Source organism: Mchenga conophoros, linkage group LG1 (assembly GCF_057382185.1).
Source record: "Mchenga conophoros isolate Kocher_MC1m ecotype Shallow Benthic linkage group LG1, M_conophoros_male_GT1.1, whole genome shotgun sequence".
NCBI lineage: Eukaryota > Metazoa > Chordata > Actinopteri > Cichliformes > Cichlidae > Mchenga > Mchenga conophoros.
Window position 1 is genome coordinate 36,903,616 of NC_140526.1, and position 26,176 is coordinate 36,929,791.

General features: G+C 46.4%; 1 protein-coding gene across 1 annotated transcript in view; it reads left to right on the top strand.

Moving 5' to 3' along the window:
- The first annotated feature begins 17,418 nt into the window (after nucleotides 1-17,418).
- Nucleotides 17,419-26,176, top strand: part of c1qtnf4 (C1q and TNF related 4) — a 55,105-nt gene continuing 46,347 nt past the window's right edge. The window contains exon 1 of the mRNA XM_085276738.1: nucleotides 17,419-17,544. Within this exon, the coding sequence (XP_085132864.1) occupies nucleotides 17,475-17,544 (70 nt within the window). The 5' untranslated portion in view covers nucleotides 17,419-17,474. The remainder of the gene's footprint in view (nucleotides 17,545-26,176) is intronic.

Sequence of the window (26,176 nt, forward strand, 5' to 3'; positions counted from 1 at the left end):
GTAAAGAATTTATTCGTAAATCAGGGTGGAAAATAAGTATTTGGTCAATAACAAAAATACAACTCAATACTTTGTAACATAACCTTTGTTGGCAATAACAGAGGTCAAACGTTTACTATAGGTCTTTACCAGGTTTGCACACACAGTAGCTGGTATTTTGGCCCATTCCTCCATGCAGATCTTCTCGAGAGCAGTGATGTTTTGGGGCTGTCGCCGAGCAACACGGACTTTCAACTCCCGCCACAGATTTTCTATGGGGTTGAGGTCTGGAGACTGGCTAGGCCACTCCAGGACTTTCAAATGCTTCTTACGGAGCCACTCCTTTGTTGCCCGGGCGGTGTGTTTTGGATCATTGTCATGTTGGAAGACCCAGCCTCGTTTCATCTTCAAAGTTCTCACTGATGGAAGAAGGTTTTGGCTCAAAATCTCACGATACATGGCCCCATTCATTCTGTCCTTAACACGGATCAGTCGTCCTGTCCCCTTGGCAGAAAAACAGCCCCATAGCATGATGTTTCCACCCCCATGCTTCACAGTAGGTATGGTGTTCTTGGGATGCAACTCAGTATTCTTCTTCCTCCAATCACGACGAGTTGAGTTTATACCAAAAAGTTCTACTTTGGTTTCATCTGACCACATGACATTCTCCCAATCCTCTGCTGTATCATCCATGTGCTCTCTGGCAAACTTCAGACGGGCCTGGACATGCACTGGCTTCAGCAGCGGTACACGTCTGGCACTGCGGGATTTGATTCCCTGCCGTTGTAGTGTGTTACTGATGGTGACCTTTGTTACTTTGGTCCCAGCTCTCTGCAGGTCATTCACCAGGTCCCCCCGTGTGGTTCTGGGATCTTTGCTCACCGTTCTCATGATCATTTTGACCCCACGGGATGAGATCTTGCGTGGAGCCCCAGATCGAGGGAGATTATCAGTGGTCTTGTACGTCTTCCATTTTCTGATGATTGCTCCTACAGTTGATTTTTTCACACCAAGCTGCTTGCCTATTGTAGATTCACTCTTCCCAGTCTGGTGCAGGTCTACAATACTTTTCCTGGTGTCCTTCGAAAGCTCTTTGGTCTTGGCCATGGCGGCGTTTGGAGTCTGACTGTTTGAGGCTGTGGACAGGTGTCTTTTATACAGATGATGAGTTCAAACAGGTGCCATTCATACAGGTAACGAGTGGGGGACAGAAAAGCTTCTTACAGGTCTGTGAGAGCCAGAGATTTTCCTTGTTTGAGGTGACCAAATACTTATTTTCCACCCTAATTTACGAATAAATTCTTTACAAATCCTACCATGTGAATTCATGGATTTTTTTTTTTCACATTCTGTCTCTCACAGTTGAAGTGTACCTCTGGTGCAAATTACTGACCTCTGTCATCATTTTAAGTGGGGGAACTTGCACAATCGGTGGCTGACTAAATACTTTTTTGCCCCACTGTAGGTAAAAGACGTAGTTACTAATTTGAATGGGAGTGAGCTGAGGAACTTTGGGCATAGATTATCTGTTATTGGCATAAATTCAGATTTATCCCAATTGATCATATATCCTGATAATTTCCCAAAGTGTTTAATACAATTTAAAAGATTAGGGAGTGAGATTTCTGGTTTGGAAAGGCAGATCAGTAAGTCATCTGCATACATGTTAACAAGACTTTCCACATTCCCAAATTTAACTCCCTGTATACCTGGGTGGTTTCTTATGTTAATGGCTAGGGGCTCCAGGGCTATATCAAAAAGAAGCGGTGAGAGGGGATCCCCCTGTCTCACCCCGCGTTGTAATTGAAAGGGAGAGGATTTATCTGCATTAGTGAGAATACAGGACACCGGACACAGATAAATCATTTTAATCCAATCCCTAAAGTACTCCCCAAAACCAAATTGTTTTAGAGTCTCAAATATATAAGACCATTCAATCTGATCAAACGCTTTTTGAGCGTCCAGAGAAAGTACTGCTGTTTTAACCTCTTTTCCATAACCTGAGTAAATTGTATTTAATAATAAACGGACATTATTAAATGACCATCTACCAGGGATAAAACCTGTTTGATTAGGATGTATAATTGTTGAAATATGTTTACTCAATCTTGTAGCTAAGATTTTGGTTATGATTTTATGATCACAATTTAAAAGAGCAATGGGTCTATAATTTGCTGGATTGCCTTCCTCCTTTCCAGTTTTATGAAGCAAACAAATATTTGCCTCGTAAAGTGAAAACCATTTCATATTTTAACTTATGGTGTGATGTGCTGCTTGGGGTCGAGCAGGGGATGGACCATCTGCCCAAAGCATAATCTGAAAGGCAAACATTGTGTTTACAGTGCGTATAAAACAGTTTTAGTTTTGTTTTTCCCTTTCATTACAGTTGTTTTAATAACCTCTCCATCTGGATAGTGTTAAAGCCTGGCCACTGTTTAAAGTTTTATCTCCTTTAATTCTGTTCACTGGACATCTTGGTCATCTTTGTGTTATTGGTATCTTTTGAAAACATTTTAATGGAACTGTCTGACAAGTGATATGTCACAGTGTGCTGTAACGTTTGAGCGTAAGTGGTGAGAGAAATTCCCCACTGTACTTAGTGTGCAACTATAATAAGCTAATTAGCACCACACCAACCCATACCATTTGTGGATACAGCTTTGCTCACATTAGCTTAGTATACCAACCTTTGGTCTACATGTAGTCACAGAAAAACCTTGTCAAAACCATCTCCAGCACAAACCCATAGGTGTTGTCACACTATGATGTAAGCATACCATCTGTCTAGAGAATAGAGACTATGTGCACCTTACCATATGCTACTTTCGGTGGGGAAACTCCTGTAGGGCGCTTCGTTTCCGGTGTGATATTCGCGTCTTGTTTACGGTCAGGTTTTCCAAAAAAAGTAAACCAAATGGACGACTCAAGCGGCGATTTAAATTTCTCAAGATGTCTTGGGCATTTACCAAATATATCTGTAGATGATGTTCATCGACTTGTCGATAGTTTTCCCTCGCACCTCAGAGCAGAAGAGAGAAAGGGTTGAAATTTCTCAGCATATACAGTTATGTTCTAAAAATAACCAGCGATAGGTGAAATCTGCGAAGTAGCCAACTTTATTTTTTACAATTATTTTAGATGTTTTAAGGCTGTAAAACCCGTCACTACACACTGCTAGTGATCGATGTAGCGATTCTGTACTGTACAGGAGAGCACGGCACAGCACAGAGGAGCTCGACAATGATCTACAGCCGATCGGGACGCAGAACACAATGCGCTTTAAAAAACACGGCGAAACAGCGAAGCTGCAAAAGGTGAACCGCGTTATAGCGAAGGACCACTGTAATTGTGAAGATACAGTAAGTCACAACATACCCTTCGTAAATACTAACATATAGAGACCCTTGCCAGCAATCATTCATGTATTTTTTATATCCTGTGGCTTTTTTTAACGGTTTGTTGACATGCTGTGTAGGTGTGTACTGATATCGACATAACTGGGAAACATCTGTCTCTGACTATTGTTCACCTTTAGTTTGAATGCTGAACATTTGCCTGTTTAAATCATAAGAACTGTCACAATACAGAGATGTGCTTCTGAATGTGGACGATGTGTCTTCTGCATGGTGAATGGTGAGTGTTCCCACCCTCTGCTCTTTGTAATTTAACGTAATCTTTCCGTTTTCGTATTTTGAGCATGATTTTTGAGTCCACCTTCGCAGTAGCAATTGACTGCAAAATAAAGCTACCGGAAATGTACAACCCTACATCCGGTCTTAACACAGGAAGTTATCATTGTCTTGTGTACAGGGTCTATAAAACATAAACTCTTAATGTTAAATGCTATGAAGTTATTCCTATCTATCATTACACACATAACATCCGTCCATCCACTCGCTTCTTCTTTTCAGGGTCGCCGGAGCCTATCCCAGCTGGCATAGGGCGAGAGACAGGGTACACCCTGGACAGGTCGCCAGTCTGTCGCAGGGCTAACATACAGAGACATTTACTCGCGCAGTCACACCTATTTTGATTGATTAAATTTTTGATTAATTTGGATTAATCAATTAACCTGTCCCCACAAACTGCATGTCTTTGGACAGTGGTAAGAAGCCAGGGTACCCGGAGGGACCCCACACAAACATGGGGAGAACATGCAAACCCCACACAGAAAGCCTGCTGCCTGATGGTGGAATTGAACTCATTACCTTCGTGCTGTGCGGCAACAGTGCTAACCACCATGCTGCCCATCATACACATACCTTTGTTATAAAATGGTGTGTGGATATGATGAAAACTATAAATGTTGAGGTTATACGTGACACTCACTATACAGTCATTGCATTACAGTTTCAATTTTCTTACACAAACAGTAAAGAGGACTCATATTCAGTTCAGCTTTCACTTATTGACTTTTCTGCACTCAACCTATATTAGATGTCTTTTAAATCATAACACAGACAGAATAGAGTTGTCTTTCACTTGGCAATATTTTTCCTTACCAGCCATTTTCCCTTTGTTTTTCTCATCTTATTGATTCCTCACACACTCCCTCTTATATGTTACCTCCCTCTTATATATGCATCTATACATCTCTTTGTTCTGTCTGTCTTTCTGGGCGCTGCACAGCAGTAACAAAGCATAATATTAGGGAGGATGAAGATGTCATGGCGGGCTTATCCTTGTATCTCTATTTCCACAGATGAAACAGAACGTTGTTATTAAACAAGGTTGCCTAGAGCTGCCTACGCACCGTGTCACCTGAAATATCCCCATATCCTCTACTTTTAAATTCTGCACTTTAAAGAGTTGACATTTCAAAGTTTTTTGTGAAGCTGTTCTCTAATTAACACCAGTGAAGACGACTCTGACATTCACGCACTGAGCCAACAGAAACACAAGCTCCCTCTTTCCTGCACTGACAGTCAGAGAGGCCATCTCTCCACATTGCTCAAGTACAACATGTTGTAGGTTAATTGGCTGATCCCAGGTGGATGGAGTGATTGATGACCATGAAGAAGCAGAGAGGGACTGAGTAACAGACCGACACCGATGCAGAGTATGGCAGTTGGGGGAAAGAGAAAATTGGGGGACACTGAGACTAATTTAGCATCCTTCCCATCATTACCTGATAGCTGGGGGTGGGTCATTAGCTGAGCCTGTCCTATATGCTGGCTTCATGGTGCAGGATGAGGAACACCTGCTGAAGGTGGCAGATGGCAGATACAAAGAGCCCTGAAATAGACACAGTCAGGAGGGGACTGGTTCACATGATTGAGCTCTTGTTCCATTTCCTGTTGTTGGTTTATGTGTAGAAAACTAAAAGGACAGATTTATTTCTTTTCATTTTTAATGGAAAGACTGGCATTTAAGATGTGGCTCAAATTGTTGCAAAATTAGATGCAAAAGAAAATGCATATAAACGGCTGTATATAAACCACTAGCTTTCTGTGGTAGGAACAATGGCAATAATGTACATTTTGGCATCCTTTTTGAAAATTGCTTTGAAATAAAATGTCAGCTGCTTGACATTTTTATTTCAATAGATTGTTGTAATTTTCACCTTGATTGTCTCATTTTTATCCCTTCCCCTCCCCAAAAGTAAAATATGACGCAACACAAAGGTTTTGAAGTTAGCTTTGTTAAAAGATCCAAGATTGTTATGAAGAGTGTGTCAGACTGAGACAGGCAGTAAAAGCATTAAATCAAAAAAGATGAAAAGAGTTTAAGCTGCTCTAATTTAGGCTCAACAAATACAGGAGAACGTGACGAAGTGAAGGTGTCAAAGCTCTCATTTGTTTTTTCTTTTTGTAAACTCATTACACCGAAGCTTTAAGCATTAAAGTTGTTACTTTGTGTTAAAACATCATTCAATAAAGACTATTTTATAAATTAAACCTTTTCTTTGTAACTATATAAGATAGCTTACTCAACAACTCAACAGCCTAAGAAAGGAGTGCGTGTGCAATGCATTCAGCACACACATAAATGACTGTATTTACTTGCATTAAGTCTAATATGTAGTTGCAGCTGACAACATTAGCATTTACTGCGTCTTCCAGAAACCATTAGACATGACCTCTCCCAAACATTTTTGTTTTTGTTTTGTTTTGGGATTTTTTGTAAAGCTTAGGAGTAAGTGCTTAAAAGGATCATTCCAGTGTCTGTTTCCCATTAATGTGGCTGCTGTGGCTCTCTAGGTCATGGTAATTTTACTCTCTCTGTCTCCATTGTAGAGATTGAAAAGGCTTCCTTGATGTTAGAAAAAATTACCATTGAAAGCGGGTAATTTATTTGTTTACTTTCCATCAGACTTTAAAACAAACATGAAAAGTGATTTACATTAATATTGTGCCTTCTGGAAAAGCTGCAGGAAGCTCGTGCTGTTTGTTCTGATGAAAAAAAGAAAAGCTCACATTATACAACTTACCTTGTCTATATTGGAGCATGCGTCTGTGTGTCTGGGGCTTTTTGACCCTCAGCCCCTGTGGGACGTGGTCATTGAGGGAGGGGCTCTCCACTGGATGCTGCATGTGGGTACTTGTTGGTTCAGTGGCACGTGGCTGCATGTTGTGGCGTTGTCAGGAGGGGGGGCTCTGCCGATGTTTGGGGGTCTGAAGCCATGGGACCTGTTCTTGGCTCGTACCAGGGTGGCCAGCCTCTAGCAGGGTAGCAGCCCATTGCCTCTGGTAAGTCCTTTAGCTTAGCTCCTGCCCTGCAGAAGCCTATCGTAAAAAGAAGAATTCATGGCGTACAAAAAAATATAATTTTTTTGTTTATTTTGTAGTGTACTCAACCTCAGTGAGAAAATCTACATCTTGCAGCTATTTTCTTTGTTTTTTTAACCATTCAGCCATAAAAGACTGATGGGGTTTTCTCATCACCTGATCGATGGGCAGTGTTAAATACCCCAATTCTTTGATCTTTGGGCTGAAGGAAGAACAACACTCGGTGTATAAATGACAAAAGCATTACAAAATTCCGGACGGGAGATGTGCATAGAGAGGGTCACAGCAGATCTGTCATGATCCTGGGTCCTTTTGACCCAGCGTTTTGTGTTTTCTCTTCGCAATTTTGGTTCTGTTCTCTAATTGGTGTTTACCCTGTTTTCCCCCCCGTGTGTTCCTGTTTTATTGTGAAGGTCTGCGTCTTATGTGAGTGTTTTCAGTTTGCCTCCCTGGTCTCGTCATGTTAATCACTCCCAGCTGTGTCTCCCACCTGTGTGTAATCTCCCTGTGTTCTGAGTGTATTTAAGTTGTATTTTCTGTCTCAGTAATCGCTGATTCGTCTGTGTTGTTTCCCCTCGGTCTCCCTGCGTCTTCCCGTATGTATTTCCCCGGACCTCCCTGCATCCTCGTTTCTGGTTTGTGTTATTAGTTTTACCCAGTTTAGGTTTTCCTGTTTCATGGTACCCACACCATTGCTGTTTGTATTTTCGGTTGTCAAATAAACACTCATCTGCACCAGAGCTGCCGCATTTTGGGTCCTATTTCATATTCCACACGGCTTGCCCCGGCAAACCGTGACAAAATCTGGACGTGTCTCACAGTTACACAGACTAATAGCTTCTCTCCCGCTAAACAAATACAGGCCATTTACCATTTATACCTCAGCAGGATAATGCATCATAAAACAGTGTGCACGGCCCCGCCTGCATTCATAGCCGCTGTCATCACAGTCATCCCTCGGTTCTTACGCTCTTCACCTCGCTGAGAACACCTCTGCTGAGTTGGGCTAGCTAGCTGCTGCTAGTTAGCTCCGTTGTCTGCCGACTTGAACTTAGCTTAACTGCCCCTGTTGGTGTTAGCCTCCACCGCGCAGTTGGTGTGTAGGCTGCCTGCGGAGCGCTAATTTCAAGTTTCCCCGTGCAGCGTTTTGCTTTGTGTTTTGGAATGGACTCCAAACCGAAGCGAGCAAAGCAGAAATCTTCTCTTCGCCCCTGTCCTCAGGGATGCGGTTTGTCTTTGCACGACAGCGACCAGCACGATGCCTGTCCTGTCTGCCTGGAGATCGTCCACGCTAGGAGAGCGTTGACGATGATGACGTACTGGACATCGGCCTGGACATCCATGGTTTGTCGGAGGATGAGCAGGAGAGCTCATTGTCGGCCCAATGTACCGCTGCTGCTGCGCCGGTCGGCCACGGTGACACCTCTCTTTTCTCCCTGTTTCATCGTGCTGCTGAGAAGCTGCAGGTGGACTGGCCCTCTCCTCCGCCAGCTCAGCCATGTGGTGAATTGAGAAAAGGATCCAAGATGCAGGCACTGACTGGGGTGCGAGTGAATGTTTATTTGCAGAGGTGATAAGCTGACAAAAATAGGAGGAGCAGAGCAGGGAGTAAACCAATCTAAACTGGGGAAAACTAAAGAACTCAACTTAAACCAAACACGCACGGGAGGAGGAACAAAATACACAATGAAAGATGGCGGAGAGACGCAGACTGAACACCGGGTTACACAGAATGATGCAGAGTCCAAAAAGGCCCAGACGGACAAGTTCAGGGGGCCGACCCGGAGGCCGACAGCGCCAGAGGCCAAAACAGTTCAGTTCCGGGGGCCGACCGTGTGAAAGGCAGCGGCAGTGGGGCAGGTCCAGAGGCCAGCCACGCAGTAGGCAGTGGCATGGAAACAGTTCTGGGGCCGACCGTGCGGACGGCAACAGCGGCATAAAAGAAGTTCTGGGGGCCGACCGTGCGGACGGCAACAGCGGCATGAAAGCAGTTCTGGGGGCCGACCGTGCGGACGGCAACAGCGGCATGAAAGCAGTTCTGGGGGCTGACCGTGCGGACGGCAACAGCGGCATGAAAGCAGTTCTGGGGGCCGACCGTGCTCACGACAGTGGTGGCAACAATGCAAGTCCGGAGGCCGGCCACGGTGGCGAAGATGCCCAACATGCGGCCTGGCAGATGACCGACGATGTTGAGGCGGCAGCTGGGGACCAGAAGGCTGCGTGGCCCCCCAGTACCAGGTGAGAAGGAGGCTGGACCAGACGAGGCAGAAGCAGAGGCTGGACCAGACGAGGCTGGACCAGACGAGGCAGAAGCCGAAGCTGAACCAGGCGGCGTGGGTGAAGCTGAAGCTGGACAAGGCGACGGCTGGACCAGGCGGAGGCGAAGCCGAAGCTGAACCAGGCGGCGTGGGTGAAGCTGAAGCTGGACAAGGCGACGGCGTGGGTGAAGCTGAAGCTGGACCAGGCGACGGCGTGGGTGAAGCTGAAGCTGGACCAGGCGACGGCGTGGGTGAAGCTGAAGCTGGAGCTGGCGACGGCGTGGGTGAGGCTGAAGCTGGACCAGGCGACGGCGTGGGTGAAGCTGAAGCTGGACCAGGCGACGGCGTGGGTGAAGCTGAAGCCGGACCAGGCAAAGCTGAGGCAGAGGCTGGACCAGGTGAAGCTGATGAAGCTGATGAGGAGGCTGCTGCGGACGAGGATGATGAGACTGCAGCTGGCGAGGATGATGAGTCTTGGGGCTGGACGGGCTCCTCGGGCCCTCCAGCTGACGAGGCAGGAAGCTGGCTAGGTTCTCCTGAACCTCCAGCTGACGAATCTTGGGGCTGGACGGGCTCCTCGGGCCCTCCAGCTGACGAGGCAGGAAGCTGGCTAGGTTCTCCTGAACCTCCAGCTGACAAGGCAGGAAGCTGGACGGGCTCCTCGGGCCCTCCAGCTGATGAGGCAGGAAGCTGGACGGGCTCCTCGGGCCCCCCAGCGAAGACAGTCTCAGAACCAGTGGGCACTGGTGGGCACTCTCACTATGAACAGCCCCAGAAAACACAGTCTCAGAAGCACCAGCGTCCTTAAAACTCACCACAGATGGTCGCACAGGAGTCCCTGAATCCGGCTGTGGGGTGAAGCGCCGGTGGCGCGAACGTTGCTTCCCCACCACTGACGGCTCCGACGGGCAGGGCAAAACCTCCGGCGGGTCGGGCCGTGAAACCTCCGGTGGGTGAAGCTGAGACGGCTGCTTCGGGACGGTCGTAGTCCACTGTTGCTGGGCAGAACCCGCCACTTCCTGAGCTTGCACTGCCTCCCGGGCTTTATGCAGCTCAGAGATTAAATCCGTAAATCCCCTGACCTGGTGGAGATAGGGATTTCCATCCAGAATAGCCTCAATGGCATTTAACCCCACAACCTTCGCTCGTGCGTTGGAGGTGTGGGTTACCCAGTCCGCCAGGCGTAGGGCGCGTGTGAGGTCGCTCTCCCCGGTCGAGGCCGCTGGATCCATCTTGTGGTCGCGTCGTACTGTCACGGCTGCACAGCAGTCATGTGGTGAATTGAGAAAAGGATCCAAGATGCAGGCACTGACTGGGGTGTGAGTGAATGTTTATTTGCAGAGGTGATAAGGTGACAAAAACAGGAGGAGCAGAGCGGGGAGTAAACCAATCTAAACTGGGGAAAACTAAAGAACTCAACTTAAACCAAACAAAATACACAATGAAAGATGGCGGAGAGACGCAGACTGAACACCGGGTTACACAGAATGATGCAGACGGACATGGAGTTAAACAGACGACACGACAGAGAGCACAGGAAAACACAGGGCTTAAATACACGGGGAGGAATCACGGAATGGGCCAAAGGAGGGAGACACAGCTGGGAGCAATTAGGCTAACGAGACAGGGGAGCGGTAAAACTGAACACACTGACATGAAACATGAACTTTCAGAATAAAACAGGAAACTAACAGACACAGAGAACCAGACAGGACACTGAACTTGACAGGCAGACTCATGAGCAGACACAATAACACCATGGACAGACAGAGGGAACACAGAGAAGTGGGAGCAGGCAGGCAAAGAACAGAAACCTAACAAATGGCAAAATCACAACAGAATACACACTCGGAATGAACAAAAGCATAAGGAAACACAAAACACTGAGTCCTCAGACTCAGGACCATGACAGTCGCGGTTCGCGGGGTTTTTCCTCCCACCGGAGCCTGCAACGGCCAAAAACTGCCTTCCCATGTTCCCAGACTTTCTCTGCGAGCTAACAGCATCATGGGACAAACCTCTGTCTACCCGCGTCACTATGGACAGTACATGGAATTGGACGGCGCCGAGGGGGCTGGCCTAGCTAACCCACCCCCTATGGAGCCGTCTCTGGCTGCTTATCTGGCCCCGTCCCATAACCATGGTGTCGGCGGCCCCGCAACTCCGCAACTCTGCCTGCTTCGCAGCTGGAGAAGATTTATCGAGCTCAGGCCGGCACTGCTCGCGCCATGAGCTCTGTCACCATGCTCCAGACGTACCAGGCAATGTGCCTGGCAGAGGTCGGATCGCTGGTTCTTGATGACAGCCCGCTGGCACCTCTTACCTTAACGAGGTCAGAGTCGCCACAGATTACATCCTCTGTGCGTCTCGCGGTGCAGCGCTCTCCCTGGGCAGAGGGATGACTTCGACAGTAGTGGCGCAGAGGCACCTGTGGCTAACCCTCTCTGACGTCCCGGATAGGGACAGGGCGGTATATCTAGACGCACCAGTGTCTGCAGCTGGGTTATTCGGACATTCACTTGAAGCCATTCAGGCTAGATTCGATCTGAGGAAGAAGCAGACGGAAGCTCTGCGCAACATCATCCCCAGACGTCAGCCCAAGCCCACAGCTAGCTCTCACAGGCCCGCCGCTCCTCTGCCGACTGGCAAGAGACCGGCGCCCACTGCTGAAGTGGGTGTTCCGCCAGCGAGAGCACATCCTCCGGCCCGAGCTCCACGCCAGTCGGCCTGGAGCAAAGGCCCACCCTCGGGACCCGACGCCCAGGAGGAAGAAGCCTCAGCCCTCCTAGCTGTGGTTTCGAGTGGAGAGGGGGTCCAGCAGCAGGGAGACGCTGTTTTTACCCCTCTGTTGCCGCACAAGAGGTGCCGCTTAAGTTCTGTTCAGGTTGTCAGCCCCAGAAGGCGCTGCACTTTCCTAACACTGTCTCCCAAGCACAAAACCCCTGCACACAAAATGCCTCATGCCTGTTCAGGTGTGTTAAATGTTCAGGTGACCACATCGAGTGTTCCCGCTGTTTTTCATTGTTGTGCCCCAGAAAAGGTGCCTCCAACAAAATGTATAAATGTACATTTTACAATTTTACAATCAATAAAGAGTGTTGTTTATTCTCAAACAATCACAAATGCTCAGCGTGCAGGCAGAATGAGCCAGTTCAGGCAGGTGATGCAGTCCCCTGCAGACACACTGGGGGGCGACAACGCCCCGCCGACGGTGCTGCAGGTCAGCTGGCTGGCTGCTCACTTCCCTCCGTGGCATGCTTGCGCCCCCTCTCCGTGCGTGCTGTGAACCATTGCCATGGGTTACCGGTTGCAGTTCCGGGTCAAGCCGCCTTGTTTCCAAAGAGTCGTAAACACGACTTTCAACACCGAGGCGGCCATGATAGGAAACAAAGGCGCTATTGCAGAAAAGAGCAATACGAGTGGTCCCCGTTCGGAGACAGACAAAGGTTGGCTTCTGCCAAGTCTTGCATGCCATTCCATCCTGACAGGTAGGTGTGAAAGCGATAGAGGTTCCACAGAAGACTGTCTTCCAGAGCTCAAGTTCGTCATTACTGGGGTCGGAGCTTGGGTTCTCTGGCCATGTATCAGGACTGTTGAGCAGAAAGGGGGGTCCATTAGACCACCAATTAGGCACTTTGAGCTCGGCCAGAGCCTTCCCTCTTGTCAGGTCATCCGCTGGGTTACTCTCTGAGTCTATGTAGCGCCAGGTACAGTGTTCCGTCAACTCCTGTATCTCAGCTACCCTGGCTCCTACAAAAACCTTGTTGCGGCAGGACTGTGAGCTCAACCAAGTGAGAACAGTGGTCGAATCAGACCACAGGACTGTTCTTTCAATCGCTGAGGTGAGTTCCCTATTCAGGGTACTGGCCAGCTGCGCTGCCAGCAAAGCTTCGCAGAGCTCGAGGCGGGGAATAGAGAGAGCTTGTTTGGGGGCTACACAGGATCGAGCTAGGATGAAGGTGAAGGGAACTTGCCCATCCTGTTCTACAGTCCTCATATAAGACACCTCTCCATAAGCTTTCTCAGAAGCATCTGCCAAAATGTGCACCTCACGGATGGCCCCCTTTGAGTTAGCACTGGCAGGAACATAGGCACGTGGGAAGGTAAGGTGAGGTAAAAACTGAAGTTCCGCCTCCCAGTCAGACAAAGCTTGCAGGAGGGTGGAGGGGAGATTCGAGTCGTCCCAACCATGCTTCTTATCCCATAGCTGCCTGAGGAGGAGCTTGGCCTGAGTGGTGAAGGGTAACAGATAGCCCAAAGGGTCGTACTATGAGGCTAGGACTCTATAGATGTTTCTGAGGGTTGGCATCTCATAGGACACGGGCATGTGCTTATACCCCAAGGAGTCGGTATTCCAGTCCAAGCTGAGCCCGAGCGTGGTCTCTAGCGGGTTGGATTTGTCCTCATCTAGCCACAGATCCAGACTCTGTGATCTAGCTTCTGGAGGCAAATGGCTCAGGACACTTGGATCATTACAAGCCCACTGACGTAGCTCAAAGCCGATTTCAGCAACTCTCTTAGCCAATCCACCAGATCTCTAGCTTCTTCCGGTGAGCGTAGTGTAATAAGCTACTTTTCTGACACAGTAATTAGATAAGTATTTTAACAATATTGACTAAGTAATTAGTAATTAGTAATTAATTACTTTTTTAAAGTAACTTACCCAACACTGCACCATAGTGATGGAAATTTATAAGGCTGCTATTTCTTTGTGTCAAGCTGATCTTACTGAAAGAAAAGCTCCATATAGTCTTACTTCGTCTACTTTGTTTTTCTTTCAAAAAACATGCAGACTGCTACGATGCTGTCTGTACTGTTGTTTGACCACTTTACAAAGGTAAATAAAATGCATAAAGAAATGCACCTCAGTTTATTTCAGATTTCCATAACAAGGTTGGTCGCAAAAGTAAGACCCCCATGGATGATTGGATCTTGAGTCAAAGATGGAAAGTGAATGATCATTCTGGAAAAATGCACTAACAGCCCCTACCTTGCAAAGATAAGGGACAAAGAGAGATGACCTTTTGGATCCCACACAGCCTCCACTGGGGTCTTCGGGATTGAATCACATTGTCCTCCATTGTGATTGGGGCCATGGGCTTGTTTCGTTACTTCACACTAAAGCAACTAGCTTGTCACAATGTCACTCTAAGCCAGTGGTTCCCAAACTTTTTTTGCTAGGCCCCCCTTTGTTCGCCCCCCGCGCACAAACACATCCTCCAACCACACACACCTATTTTGCTCCATTGCGGTTTATTTCACACCTCAAACATTTAGTAAACAATTAAGCAAATACAAGTAATCTGCAATAAATTACAGGTAGTAATAAAATAAACTACTAACTCTGTTACGCTACGTCCACACCTACACGGGTGATTTTGAAAACGCAGCTGTTTCGTCCACACGTAAACGGCGTTTCGAATCACCGAAAACTGAGATTTTTTTAAAACTCCTTTTTTGCGTTTCCGTGTGGACGAGGAATACAGAGTTCAACACGCAACGTCAAAGGTAAGTGCCTTTTTTCACGTCAGCTGTGCGCCACGTTATTGTTTACATGAGATGAATTGCAGAATGGCAGATAGACACAAAATACTGTTAATCTGACTATCTGCAGGTTTTACACACTTACATACACACACGCAGTTACTGTCCCTCCATTTAGAAAGGCAGATGCTCACGGTGTAATTATTTTACCTGTAGTTATTTTTTTCCTGTGTAATAATATTCAACACTGCTATCAATACATTTTTCCAAAAATGCCTCTCTGTGCAAAATGGGTTCAAAAACATAAACAACTGTGGGATACTGTTTGTCCATGTTTTGAACCAAGGGAACAAATCGTGGCAGGATCAGCCTGATGTTATTTGTATCCCGCTGTAACTTTACTGTATAAAGAGCTAATATCTCCAAAATGTCAGGAGTAGTTAGTCATTATGAGAAGTGTTTGTGAACTAAAAATCAAGAATGTTGGGATACTGTTTGTCCGTGATTTGAACAGCCCAGCACGTGCTCCTGACTAAGGGAAAACCAATTATGCAGGGGAGAGCTACCTTGGCACTTGTGCAGGTGAAGCCAAAGGGAAGATATGCTTCACCATATTTTCTAGTCTTTGGCTTAGAATGAAGTTGGTTTGGAAACATATTCAGCGATGCGTCATCTCCTGCTTTGCGTTTGTGTAGGTGCCCCGTGCTAGCAGTGTCCAAGCCTTTTTTCATACCACGCCCCCCTGCAATGGCTCTGCCCCCCCCCCCCCCCCCAAGGGGCGGGCCCCACACTTTGGGAAGGTCTGCTCTAAGCTTACTCACAAGATCGGCTGCCTTGAAGGCAAAAGGCTGTTACCCTTCTTCTAATTTTAGCTTCTGTCAGACCACAAGCTGGTCTCTGAGTCCAATCAAGGATCCTGAGCTTGGAAGCAGTGGGCAGCCATAGACATCATAGTTACAGTATTAATTGGTTATGGTTTTAGAAGCGTGGTTGGAGACATTCGAGGCTGTCTCAGTAACACAAGCCTCTCTAATGTTTCAAACAGTCAGACAAGATGAAAAAGAAGGCCTTTTCTGTCATGGTCCCTGTGCTCCGCTGGTCAATCCTCTATTGGGCAGGGCCGGCCCGTGGCATAGGCCGTATAGGCAAATGCTAAGGGCGCTGTCCATCAGGGGGCGCCACGCCAGTGCCACAAATGTTGGGAAAAAAAAAAAAGTTGGTACTATTATTTCTAAATACAAAAAATAATCCCACGTTAATTAAAATGCAAAGTAAAGCTTATTTAATAGAAATATTATTTGTTACAACATTACACTACACTGCTGATGTAGGGGGGCGCCACCTAAAATCTTGCCTAGGGCGCCAGATTGGTTAGGGCCGTTTCTGCTATTGGGCAATATGTTTGTGGTTTGTTTGCTCTCTCGCTCTCGCTCTCTCTCTCTCTCACTCTCTCTCTCTCTCGCCACGGCGATGCTCACTGCGGGCTCCCGCTGCTGGCCCACACACCTGCTCATCACCACACCAGCCGCTGATCCCAGCTGATTACTGCACTACTTAGATGGCGAGTCTGCACTAGTCTTCGCTGGATCGTTAAGCTATCAGTGTCAGTTAGACTTGTGTTTCTGCTAACCTGTACTTTGAGAATTTCTTATAATTATCCTTCTAACCCGACGTTTTGTGTGTAGATCGTTTTTGGAACCCGATGCGGAGAGGAGTGATTGAGGGGGAACGTTTTTGTACAGAAAGTATGGAACACCCTTCTCCCAACCCTGATTCCCAAGGACCCTGGCGACCCGGACCCGTTTCCCCTGCACGTTGTATATAGCCACTTGGTGTATGTGTTCACTGTAAATAAACGCACTGTCCTTCGCTTAAAGGAAAACCCTGGCCTGTGCCTGAGTCTCTTTCGGAAACCTTATCATTTTCAAACAGTTCTAGACCTCAAAAAACCCCAAAGACTCAATGAAGACAACAATATGGTGAGCTGACACCAGTTCTTGAAAAGCACAAACAAACTGGAGCTTATTTATTCAGTTGTTTGCTAACACCACAGTCTTTCTAGTTTTTCTGCGGTTATGTGTGAAAAGTTACAAGAATTTCAGAAACGCTCTGTCAGTGTCATCCTGAGCTTTGGTCCATTCACACTCATTTACCTTCAAAGTGGGTTGCATGTGTACTGCCTGACATTAGATCTGCGTGGCCTCAATGCCCACTCTTTTAGTTCTATATACGCGTATTGGCCAGTTTGCCGAGAAGCGTCCAGGAAGATGGAGAGCAACAGAGCACGGCAGCCTGCCAAAGGCTGACCGAGAAAAGCGAAAGCACAGGAGGGATTTAGTCAAGTGCTCATTTAAATATGAGTGAGCAACAGACTGTGGAATTTGAATGAGATTATAAAGGGAGACGGGTAGGATGAATTTCAATTTGAGAGCATTACACGTATTCTCTGTGTGTCTCTTCATCCCACTACCCCCGCGCCTTACCCACCATCCTCCCAGAGGTGAGAAAATAACTCCCAACAAAGAAGCGGGAGGGAGGAAGTTGGCAGCGCTGTCGCCAAATAGCGAAGCCCAACGGTTGTTATGGCACGGAGACTCCTCCCCTCCCATTATCTGTGAACATACACACAAACACGCACACACCAGAAAACACAGGTGGGAACACATACACACGCACGCACACACACACAGACTAGGATCTAGGTTAACAGAGCATCATATCCGAGTGCATCTCTCCAGCACTGCAGTGGTACGCATTGCACCTCATCTAAAAGCTCTTTATCAAATTATAGCCTCCAATAGCAATATAGCCGTAGAATATATACATATATATGTACAAAGACAACATGAGCAGCAGCAGGTTGATGGAAGGCACTGAAGTAGGGAGAAAAAGACAGATGGAGAAAACACAGTGAGATACAGGGAAAAAAGAGCAAAAAGGGAAAGCCGGGAGGGTGGGAGAGCAGACTGCGAGAGAGAGAGAGAGAGAGAGAGAGTGAGGGGGGGAGGTTTATCCAGCAGCGCTGATGAGACAGAAGTTTCAGCTCTGTGCGTTGTACACGGCCAGGACAGAAGAGACCTTCCGCATACATACAGGTGAGACAGCTCACTTCTTCTTCCCCTCTGAAGCACGGCTTGTAGCCTTTGTGCATGCTGAAACGTAATGCAGACATTCAGGTGCAACAGAGAATGCTAGGAACTTGGTGCTGGGAGCGCAGCCTAAGTTGTGAGTGTGCTGGCATTCATCGAGCGCATCACTCGGGGTTCAGCAGATGTCCCGAGAGACAAACAAGACAACCAGTCCAGAATGTGCTCTGATTTTTCTGATAAGTAATTTCCCAGATGAGCTCAAAAAGCAAGGGGCAGCGTAAGTGTTGGTGTGATGTTAATGGATGCTTTAAGTGTTGCTTGCTGTGTAAGTGCTGGGAGAAAAGAGCTATACTGCCTTCAGTGCGCATTCAGCAGTCATGCCGCGTCTGAGCAGCATGCATTATTTATCTGCACTGATCTCCAGAAACAGTGACACCTCACAAAAGCAGAGGGTGTAATGCATATAATGTCTATATAATGTCACATGTGGCAGCTGGGCTGATATAATGCACTGTGGGAATGCGAGCAGAGGGACAACCTGCAGCTTGCATATGTTTAGCTGAGCTACAGTTGCTTTGTCTTGTTTGTAACATCTTGCCACGGTGGGTTGCAGTGTGGCAAAGACAGCATGCGTGGATATCCTATGGTTTATTTATCTGCCATTATCTGCGGCAGAGATACAGGAGAGCAGAAGGAGGCTGTGAATTAGGCTGAGGAGATGAGATCTCTCTTATCTTAAGATGGGTTTTCTGCACAAAGGCGGTTGACTCCTTTTGTCTGCAGATACAATATCTTAATCCGCATCAGTGTAACATACGGCTGCGGCGGGCTACAGATTGATCCTCGTGCTCAGTGTGTGTGCAGATTACACATTTGTCAGGGACATATGCTGGTGTTATTTACAGCATCTGTGTGTGTGTGTGTGTGTGTGTGTGTGTGTGTGTGTGTGTGTGTGTGCCTGCATCCAGCTGCTTCTGCCTTCTTTTATTGAGGAGCTCTTGATGTCGTGAGAGCAAACAAAGAAACCTAGAGTTATGAGATATAAAAATATACACACTGCCAGCGCAATAAATTGACAAGTAAAGAATTGTCTCAACCAAACACAGCCCGGAGGGAGGGAGCATCAAGCGGTTGAGGAAAGTTTCAAGCTTGTTGCTTTGCAGTAGATTGCAGCTGTAAATGGTGTCGTTTTACCTGTTGTACGGTTTTACCATACAGGCAGAGCCTTCAGTTTTCAGGCCCCTCTTCTCTGGAACCAGTTTCCTGTTTGGATTCAGGAGACAGACACTATCTCTACTTTTAAGATTATTCATTACTAAGATTATTCTCTCACCCCAGCATGTCACAGCAGATGGCCCCGCCCCTCCGTGAGCCTGGTTCTGCCGGAGGTTTCTTCCTGTTAAAAGGGAGTTTTTCCTTCCCACTGTTGCCAAAGTGCTTGCTCATAGGGGGTCATATGATTGTTGGGTTTTTCTCTGTATTTAGTTTTGTAGGATCTACCTTACCATATAAAGCGCCTTGAGACGACTGTTGTTGTGATTTGGTGCTATATAAATAAAATAAAATTGAATTGCTGTATTAAGTCGACCATCCTTTTGACATCATACACTCTATGCAGACGATAGATGTAGCCACATGACATTACGCACTGGTTTGTGGACTTTTTGCTTTTTGGCTGCTGCTTTATCTGTGTCATGATCATGAAACACAAAAGCATGTGTTTCTTAGGATGCTTAACAAAGAAGTAAAACCAGCAGCTTAACAAGTTCTTTGGCTTAAGCAACCAAGTTTTATTCAAGTGAGCCCTTTTTTTCATAATAAATACAAGCCTGTAGCATTTAGTGACAATAGCATATGAAGACTGTAGCTTGAGGCGACTGCATTTACGTACTTCTGAGGATGATGTTTGGGGTTTTAACAGACAGACTGAGATTAAAATAGTTGCAGCTACACAACCCTAAAGCTTCTGTAAATAACATTTAATCTTCTGCATTCCTGCACCAAACAGTCAGCCTGTCTTGTTCATTTGTGCTGACGACCTTGGATTGGAAATCAACTTGTTGCATGCAATATTGTTGCATATTCAACACTAACAGCGTGGTTTGTATGAGTGTGTGAGAGCGAAAAGGCCGGTAACCCCTCTCAAATATTCAAAAAGAAAAAGCTCGAATGCTTGAAAAACAGGGCAAAGATTTATTCAAGTTGAAGCCATGCTGTTCTCAGTCAGTCTCCTTTTTGTCATGCTTTAATTCTCATTTAGAAAGGGCTCACTCTGCTGCTCACTGCTCCAACTGTGACAGGTGCAGCTTTTCCCAAAGGAATGCCTTCTGATGGGAGCTTTAAAAAAAATCTATATCAATGCATTCTTTTTTTCTGGATTTCTCCTGACACATGAAGGGTATAGGAAAGAAAAACAGTGGTCCATCTTTTCATTGACCACATCTACACATAGTTCAGGCGTTCAGTGTTAAAAGGCACTGAAGGCATAAAGAGCCGATCACTACAGATCCAGATCCATCATGATGTTACTGAGGTGTGACTCACTTTAAAAAGAAAACAGCAGAAATGCAGTTTACTTGTACTCGTGCTAGAGAGTTTTCTTTGTTTTCTTTGTATTACTGTGGGGTCTTTACTTTACACCTTGAGAGAACTGTTGTTGTGATTTAGCATTAGATTGATAAATTGAAGTCAATCATTTGCAGAAAAATACTGTATTTATCAAAGCCAACATAAATTATACTTTTTTTGTTGTCCTTTAATCATAGTTTAAAATCTCATAATCACATATAATTTAATATTAATCACACAATTACTGAGCAGTAAGCATCACTATTTTTATCCTTGGAAAATAAAAACACTTAGATGAACCAGAGATCACAAAAATAGATAATAAGATACTTTCTGTGTTTTTGTGCTTAATGGTATTTAACTAAGACACCTGAGTGATGTATGAGCAACTAATTATGTGAGCAACCTTCTCCAAGTCATCTGGGGTAGCAGTGTTTGATCTTTGAAACATCACAGCAAACACAACATTTCAGTTTGGAAATAGTTTGTGCAAATCCAAGCTCAACCACGAGACATTGCTTTTTTTTATTTGTCATGAATTGAAGAGAACAGCTTTGGGGGACATTAAGGCCACCGTCACAAAGAGACCAGCTGGCAACCTGCTGTCAGCTTGTCAAGAATGAGGGAGGTTGCTTGGTGTCACTAGGTGAAATCAGTCACAAAGAAGTATTTGCCACTGTATTGAAAACCTCATTGTAATTGCTGTGGTTGCTAGCAGATTAGTATGGTCACGTGTAATTTATGAGAGAGTTGCCAACACGTGCAAACACTTGTTAACGATTTGGTAAGCAGCAGTGAAACGGGAAACAGAGACCAACCATCTGTAAAGAAAACACCTTTGAAAAGTGGTGGTTTCAACAGAAAGGCACACATTTTATTTTGAAGGTGAACGCTCTCCATTCCTGATTTAGATTTTTCAAATTTCACTACTTGTCTGTGGTTATTTGGCAATTTGCAGACAACTTGTCATCTTCTATACAAACTACAGGCAACCACAGCAATCCAAGGAGTCACGAGTCCCCTGTGTTATTGAGGCTTACCAGGCTATAGTGTGACATTACGGCTGCCAGCACCTTCCAAATAAAACTGAATGTGGAATATTTGCAAGAGCCACTTCAGTCACTGATTGCCCATCTGTAAGCACCAACCAGAATACTCAAAGCAGGTGGAGATCTGTTTGTTCAGAGCTTGCCAATCTTGAAAGCACAACATGCATCCCACGCAGGAAAAAGTAACTACTAAGCCAATTACACGAGATTTTGACCAACAGCAGGTGAGCATGTTGTGGAACAGTGGAAGTGTGAATGCAAAGCATGATGTGAGAAGCACACAAGGAAAAAAGAGAGAAGCACTCCCAAAATAAGCCCCAAGAAGAGGAAAGTGACAGTACTGCAGCAGAGGATGTCTTTGAGTTGTACCGCGTCATCATCTGACAATCCCTCTGTTGCTGCACTAATCTGTCTCCAGCAACATCCTGACGATATCTCACACACACACACACACACACACACACACACACACACACACACACACACACACACACAGTTCACTCCACCCTGAACCCTTTCATACTTTCCCCAAAGCACAGTCCCCACCCCGAATGGAAAACAATCCATCTGTGGATTCTTCTGTTGTGATTATACAGGTTCACAATGCTTCAATGCTTTTGTTTCCTCACTTTCTCAGGCCATGGAAAAAGACTTTCGGACTGCCTCGAAGAGATTCTAGCAAACCATCAGGCAATTCAGGAGGGGAAAGCGGTGCTTTACCTCCACTGTGTATAGTGCGGGTGGAGTGCTGCTGACTTCGACTGAGAAAATTGTCAGGCGGTGGAAGGAAGGAATACACACCTCTATTGCGTGGAGATCAGGGGCAGTACCCTGGATTGGCAGACCAGGGTGGTGGTTCCCATCTTTAAGAAAGGGGACCCGGTGTGTGTTCCAACTACAGGGGAATCACACTCCTCAGCCTCCCTGGGAAAGACTATGCCGGGGTGCTGGAAAGGAGAGTTTGTCTGCTAGTCGAAACCTCGGATTCAGGAGGAACAATGCGGTCTTCGTCCTGGTCGTGGAACACTGGATCAGCTCTTTATCCTCTCGAGGATACTTGAGGGGACATGGCCCAACCAGTCTACATGTGTTTTGTGGACTTGGAGAAGGCATTCGATCGTGTCCCTTGGGGTGTCCTGTCGGGGGTGCTCCAGGAGTATGGGGTGACTGGCCCATTGCTACGGGCCATTCAGTCCTTATACAACCGTTGCATAGCCGGCAATAAGTCGAACTTGTTCCTGGTGGGTCAGCCAGGGCAGCCCTTTATCACAGATTCTGTTCATAATTTGTATGGACAGAATTTCAAGGCGTAGCCAAGTGGCAGAAGGCTTTCACTTTGGTGGTCTCAGGATATCATCTCTGCTTTTCGCAGATGATGTGGTTCTGTTGGCTTCATCAGGTGATGGCCTCCAGCTCACCTTGAATAGTTCGCAGCCGAGTGTGACGCAGCTGGAAATGAGAATCAGCACCTCCAAATCTGAGGCCATGGTCTTCAGGCGGAAAAGAGTGTAGTGCCCACTCCGGGTCAGGGACGAGACCCTGCCCCAAGTGAAGGAGTTTAAGTATCTCTGGGTCTTGTTTGCGAGTGATGGGAGAAGGGAGCGGGAGATCGACAGACGGATTGGTGCGGCGGCCACAGTGATGCGGATGCTGTACCGGTCTGTTGTGTTGAAGAGAGAGCTGAGAGTAAAAGCGAAGCTTTCAGTTGACCAGTCGATCTACGTCCCTACCCTCACCTATGGTCACGAGCTGTGGGTAGTGACCAAAAGAACGAGATCGCGAATAAAAGCGGCAGAAATGGGCTTCCTCCGATGGGTGGCCGGCCTCTCCCTTGGAGATAGGGTGAGAAGTTTGCCCATCCGGGAGGGGCTCAGAGTAGAGCTGCTGCTCCTCCACATCAAAAGGAGCCAGTTGAGGTGGTTCGGGCATCTGACAAGGAGGCCTCCAGGTATGTCCCACCATGAGGAGGCCCCGGGGCAGACCCAGGACATGCTGGAGAGATTACACCTCTCGGCTGGCCTGGGAACGCCTTGGTGTCCCCCCGGATAAGCTGGAGGAGTTTGCTGAGGAGACGGAGGTCTGGGCTTCTCTGCTTTGGCTGCTGCCCCCGCGACCTGGCCCCGGATAAGCGGAAGAAAATGAAAGAAAGTATACTTTATTGATCCCCATGGGGAAAGTCCTCTCTGCATTTAACCCATTCACTCAGTGAAGCAGTGGGCAGCCATTGGGCACCCGGGGAGCAGTGTGTAGGGATGGTACTTTGCTCAGGGGTACCTCAGGGTAGCCGTTCAGTGGATTCGAACCACCAACCTTCCGATCATGGGGCCACCACTACCTACTGAGCTATCCCTGCCGCAGTGGATGGATAGATGGATGGGTGAAATAAGTTATCCCACACTGAACAGTGTGCATGCTGTCAAATGCAAGCTGTCTTTAGAACAACTTTCAGTCCAGTTTCCAGAAATTCAACAGTCAGCACAAGTAAACATGACTCACTGCATTGTGTTTGTTTATGACCATCAAGCATTACACAGTGAGCTACCAACGTACAATCATGCAGTAAATGATGGGATGGGAATGACGGGAGTGAAAACTGGGTAAAGAGACACTGGTGCTGGTGCAGGTGTAGAGTCAGAAGGGTAAAACAAATAAACAGCAAGGACAGAAGCTGTAAATGGACTGGTTCTTAAGCAGAACTTTCCTCTCTGGTTAAGCACTCAAAGTGCTTCATTCAACTTGTCTTAGTCACATTCATACAAGCGCTTTTTTCCAACATCTAAGTGCTTTCTGTCTAACACTCACACACTCCAGTGAATGCATCAGGGGCAGCTCAGGGTTCAGAGTTTTGGTGAAGCATGCAGACTGAAGCAGCCAGGGATCAAAATACCAACCACCCAATTAGCAGATGACCTGCTGTGACCCTCAGCCACCCCAAACTGTGGTATGAGAAGAAGATTGATGCCCATCTACAAACTTTGTCAAACAGAAGTTCACAGACCAAATTTAGCACCACTTACTACAGGATAAAAACAAACTAGCAGCCACTGCTGGTTTTTACAGTGGCTCTTTAGGGACAGCACAGCTGCTCTTTCAGCTGGTGCGCCTCTTTTAGCCAACTGAAATATCTTTGTTCAAAATTTTAAAAATCTTAAGGAGACTTTTATTATCGCAACTCAGAAATACCAGGAAGGATATAGTCTGGGGTAAAAATAATTGTTTTCACAAGCAGAACAACTCATCTCTGTGCAGGTTGCCAAGAGATGAGTGGAAAAATTGAGTCACTAATCCAACTTAAGGTGGAAATAGGTGAGAGCATGGGCTGGTGCTAAATATAGTAAGCCCAGATGATTAATACTACTGACTTTGGATTCTTCGTCCATGAGGTTGAATTTCAATGTCACAAAGTTTACACAGCAGAATGAAGTGTGATCTCTTTATTGACCCGTGTTGTGGTATATAACCAAAGTGGTAGCTAAACGTGATGTGGACACCAAACTGACTGGACAAACACGACTCAGGATCAGCAGGTTCATCGCTTTCAGCGTGTTTAGAATTTAGTTCAAGAAATGCTTGCATAATCAATTCAATTCAATTTTATTTACACAGCACCAAATCAGAACAACAGTCACCTCAAGGCACTTTATATTGTAAGGTAGACCCTACAATAACACATGCAGAGAAAAACCCAACAATCATATGACCCCCTATGAGCAAGCACTTTGGCAACAGTGGGAAGGAAAAACTCCCTTTTAACAGGAAGAAACCTCTGGCAGAACCAGGCTCAGGGAGGGCGGGGCCATCTGCTGTGACTGCTGCAAGCTCACTAAGCCGCTAGCAAGTCTCTGGACTCTTCTGCTGCTTTCATTGTCTATTGTATACAGATGCATTTTCAGTTTGTAGAGAGGATGTGATCAGTCAGCACCGTGGATGTTTGATACACTCACTATTTAAGATACCATGGATTACACACCTCCGTTTATGATAGAAAGGGAACTGGATCAAACTCAAATAAGCATGACAAAGTTGGATATTTCTTAAGCATTAAACAAACGGACCAAAAATAAGTGGGTGGAGATTTCTAACTATATGCTTAGAAGTTCTTTGATTCTGAAGATGTGTCCTGCTAGTCTTAGATCATTAAACCCGTCCTGGTGGGCTGGAAACATCCTCCTGTGCTAATTATTCACCTTCCTCACAAGACCATAACAGCTGACCACAAATTGCAGGATAGTTTGCGACGGGAAGTTTGTTGGTGTTTAAATCTTACTGAAATCTAAACCAGCTCCTTACCTGACTACCATCTGTTTCTTCAACCCCTGTAATCGCACATATAATGGGCCGAGGCAGCAGTCAGCTCACTCCCACTGCTGCTTCACTTGTACCTCGTATGTCACTGATGAATCGAACCTCGCCATGTTTTCTGGCAAGAAACTAGGCTGCTGCCACAGCTGATATTCTCCTTGCTTTCTCTCTCTATTCCTTCTCTCTTTCTGTTTCTTTAGCAGGTGAATTGACAGGATTGAGAGAGCAGTGTTTCTGCTTTGGGTTTTCTTTGTACTCAGACACTGGCAGGAAAAAGAAGACACTTACAGGATGGATTAGAGTTCATAGAAATTGATCTCTTCTGTTGTTTGCTAGGGCTGACAAGCTTGGCTTACACCTCCAACTCTTTTTTTCTCTTTCATATTGGATCTGTCAGTTCTCTCTCTTTGTCTTTCCATCTTTCTTTCCATCCCTGCCATGCATCCCATCCCCAGGCTGGTCCGTGTGTCTACAGTTGAGCAGGCAGCTGACAGCTTGGTGACAAGTGCTGAGGAAGGGAGGAGGAAAAGCAGTGAAGGGAAGGAGGGAGGGAGAAGGATTAATGAGAGGGGCAGAAGCAGCAGAGGTCTGCCACTGCACCTCCAGATAACAACCCCCCAATTCTCTTTGATATGAGGCCCAGGTCGCCAGGCTGCTCCATCAGGCTGCTCCATCAGTTTGTATTTTTGAGGAAGGGTTGGGCTCTTATTATACCTTCC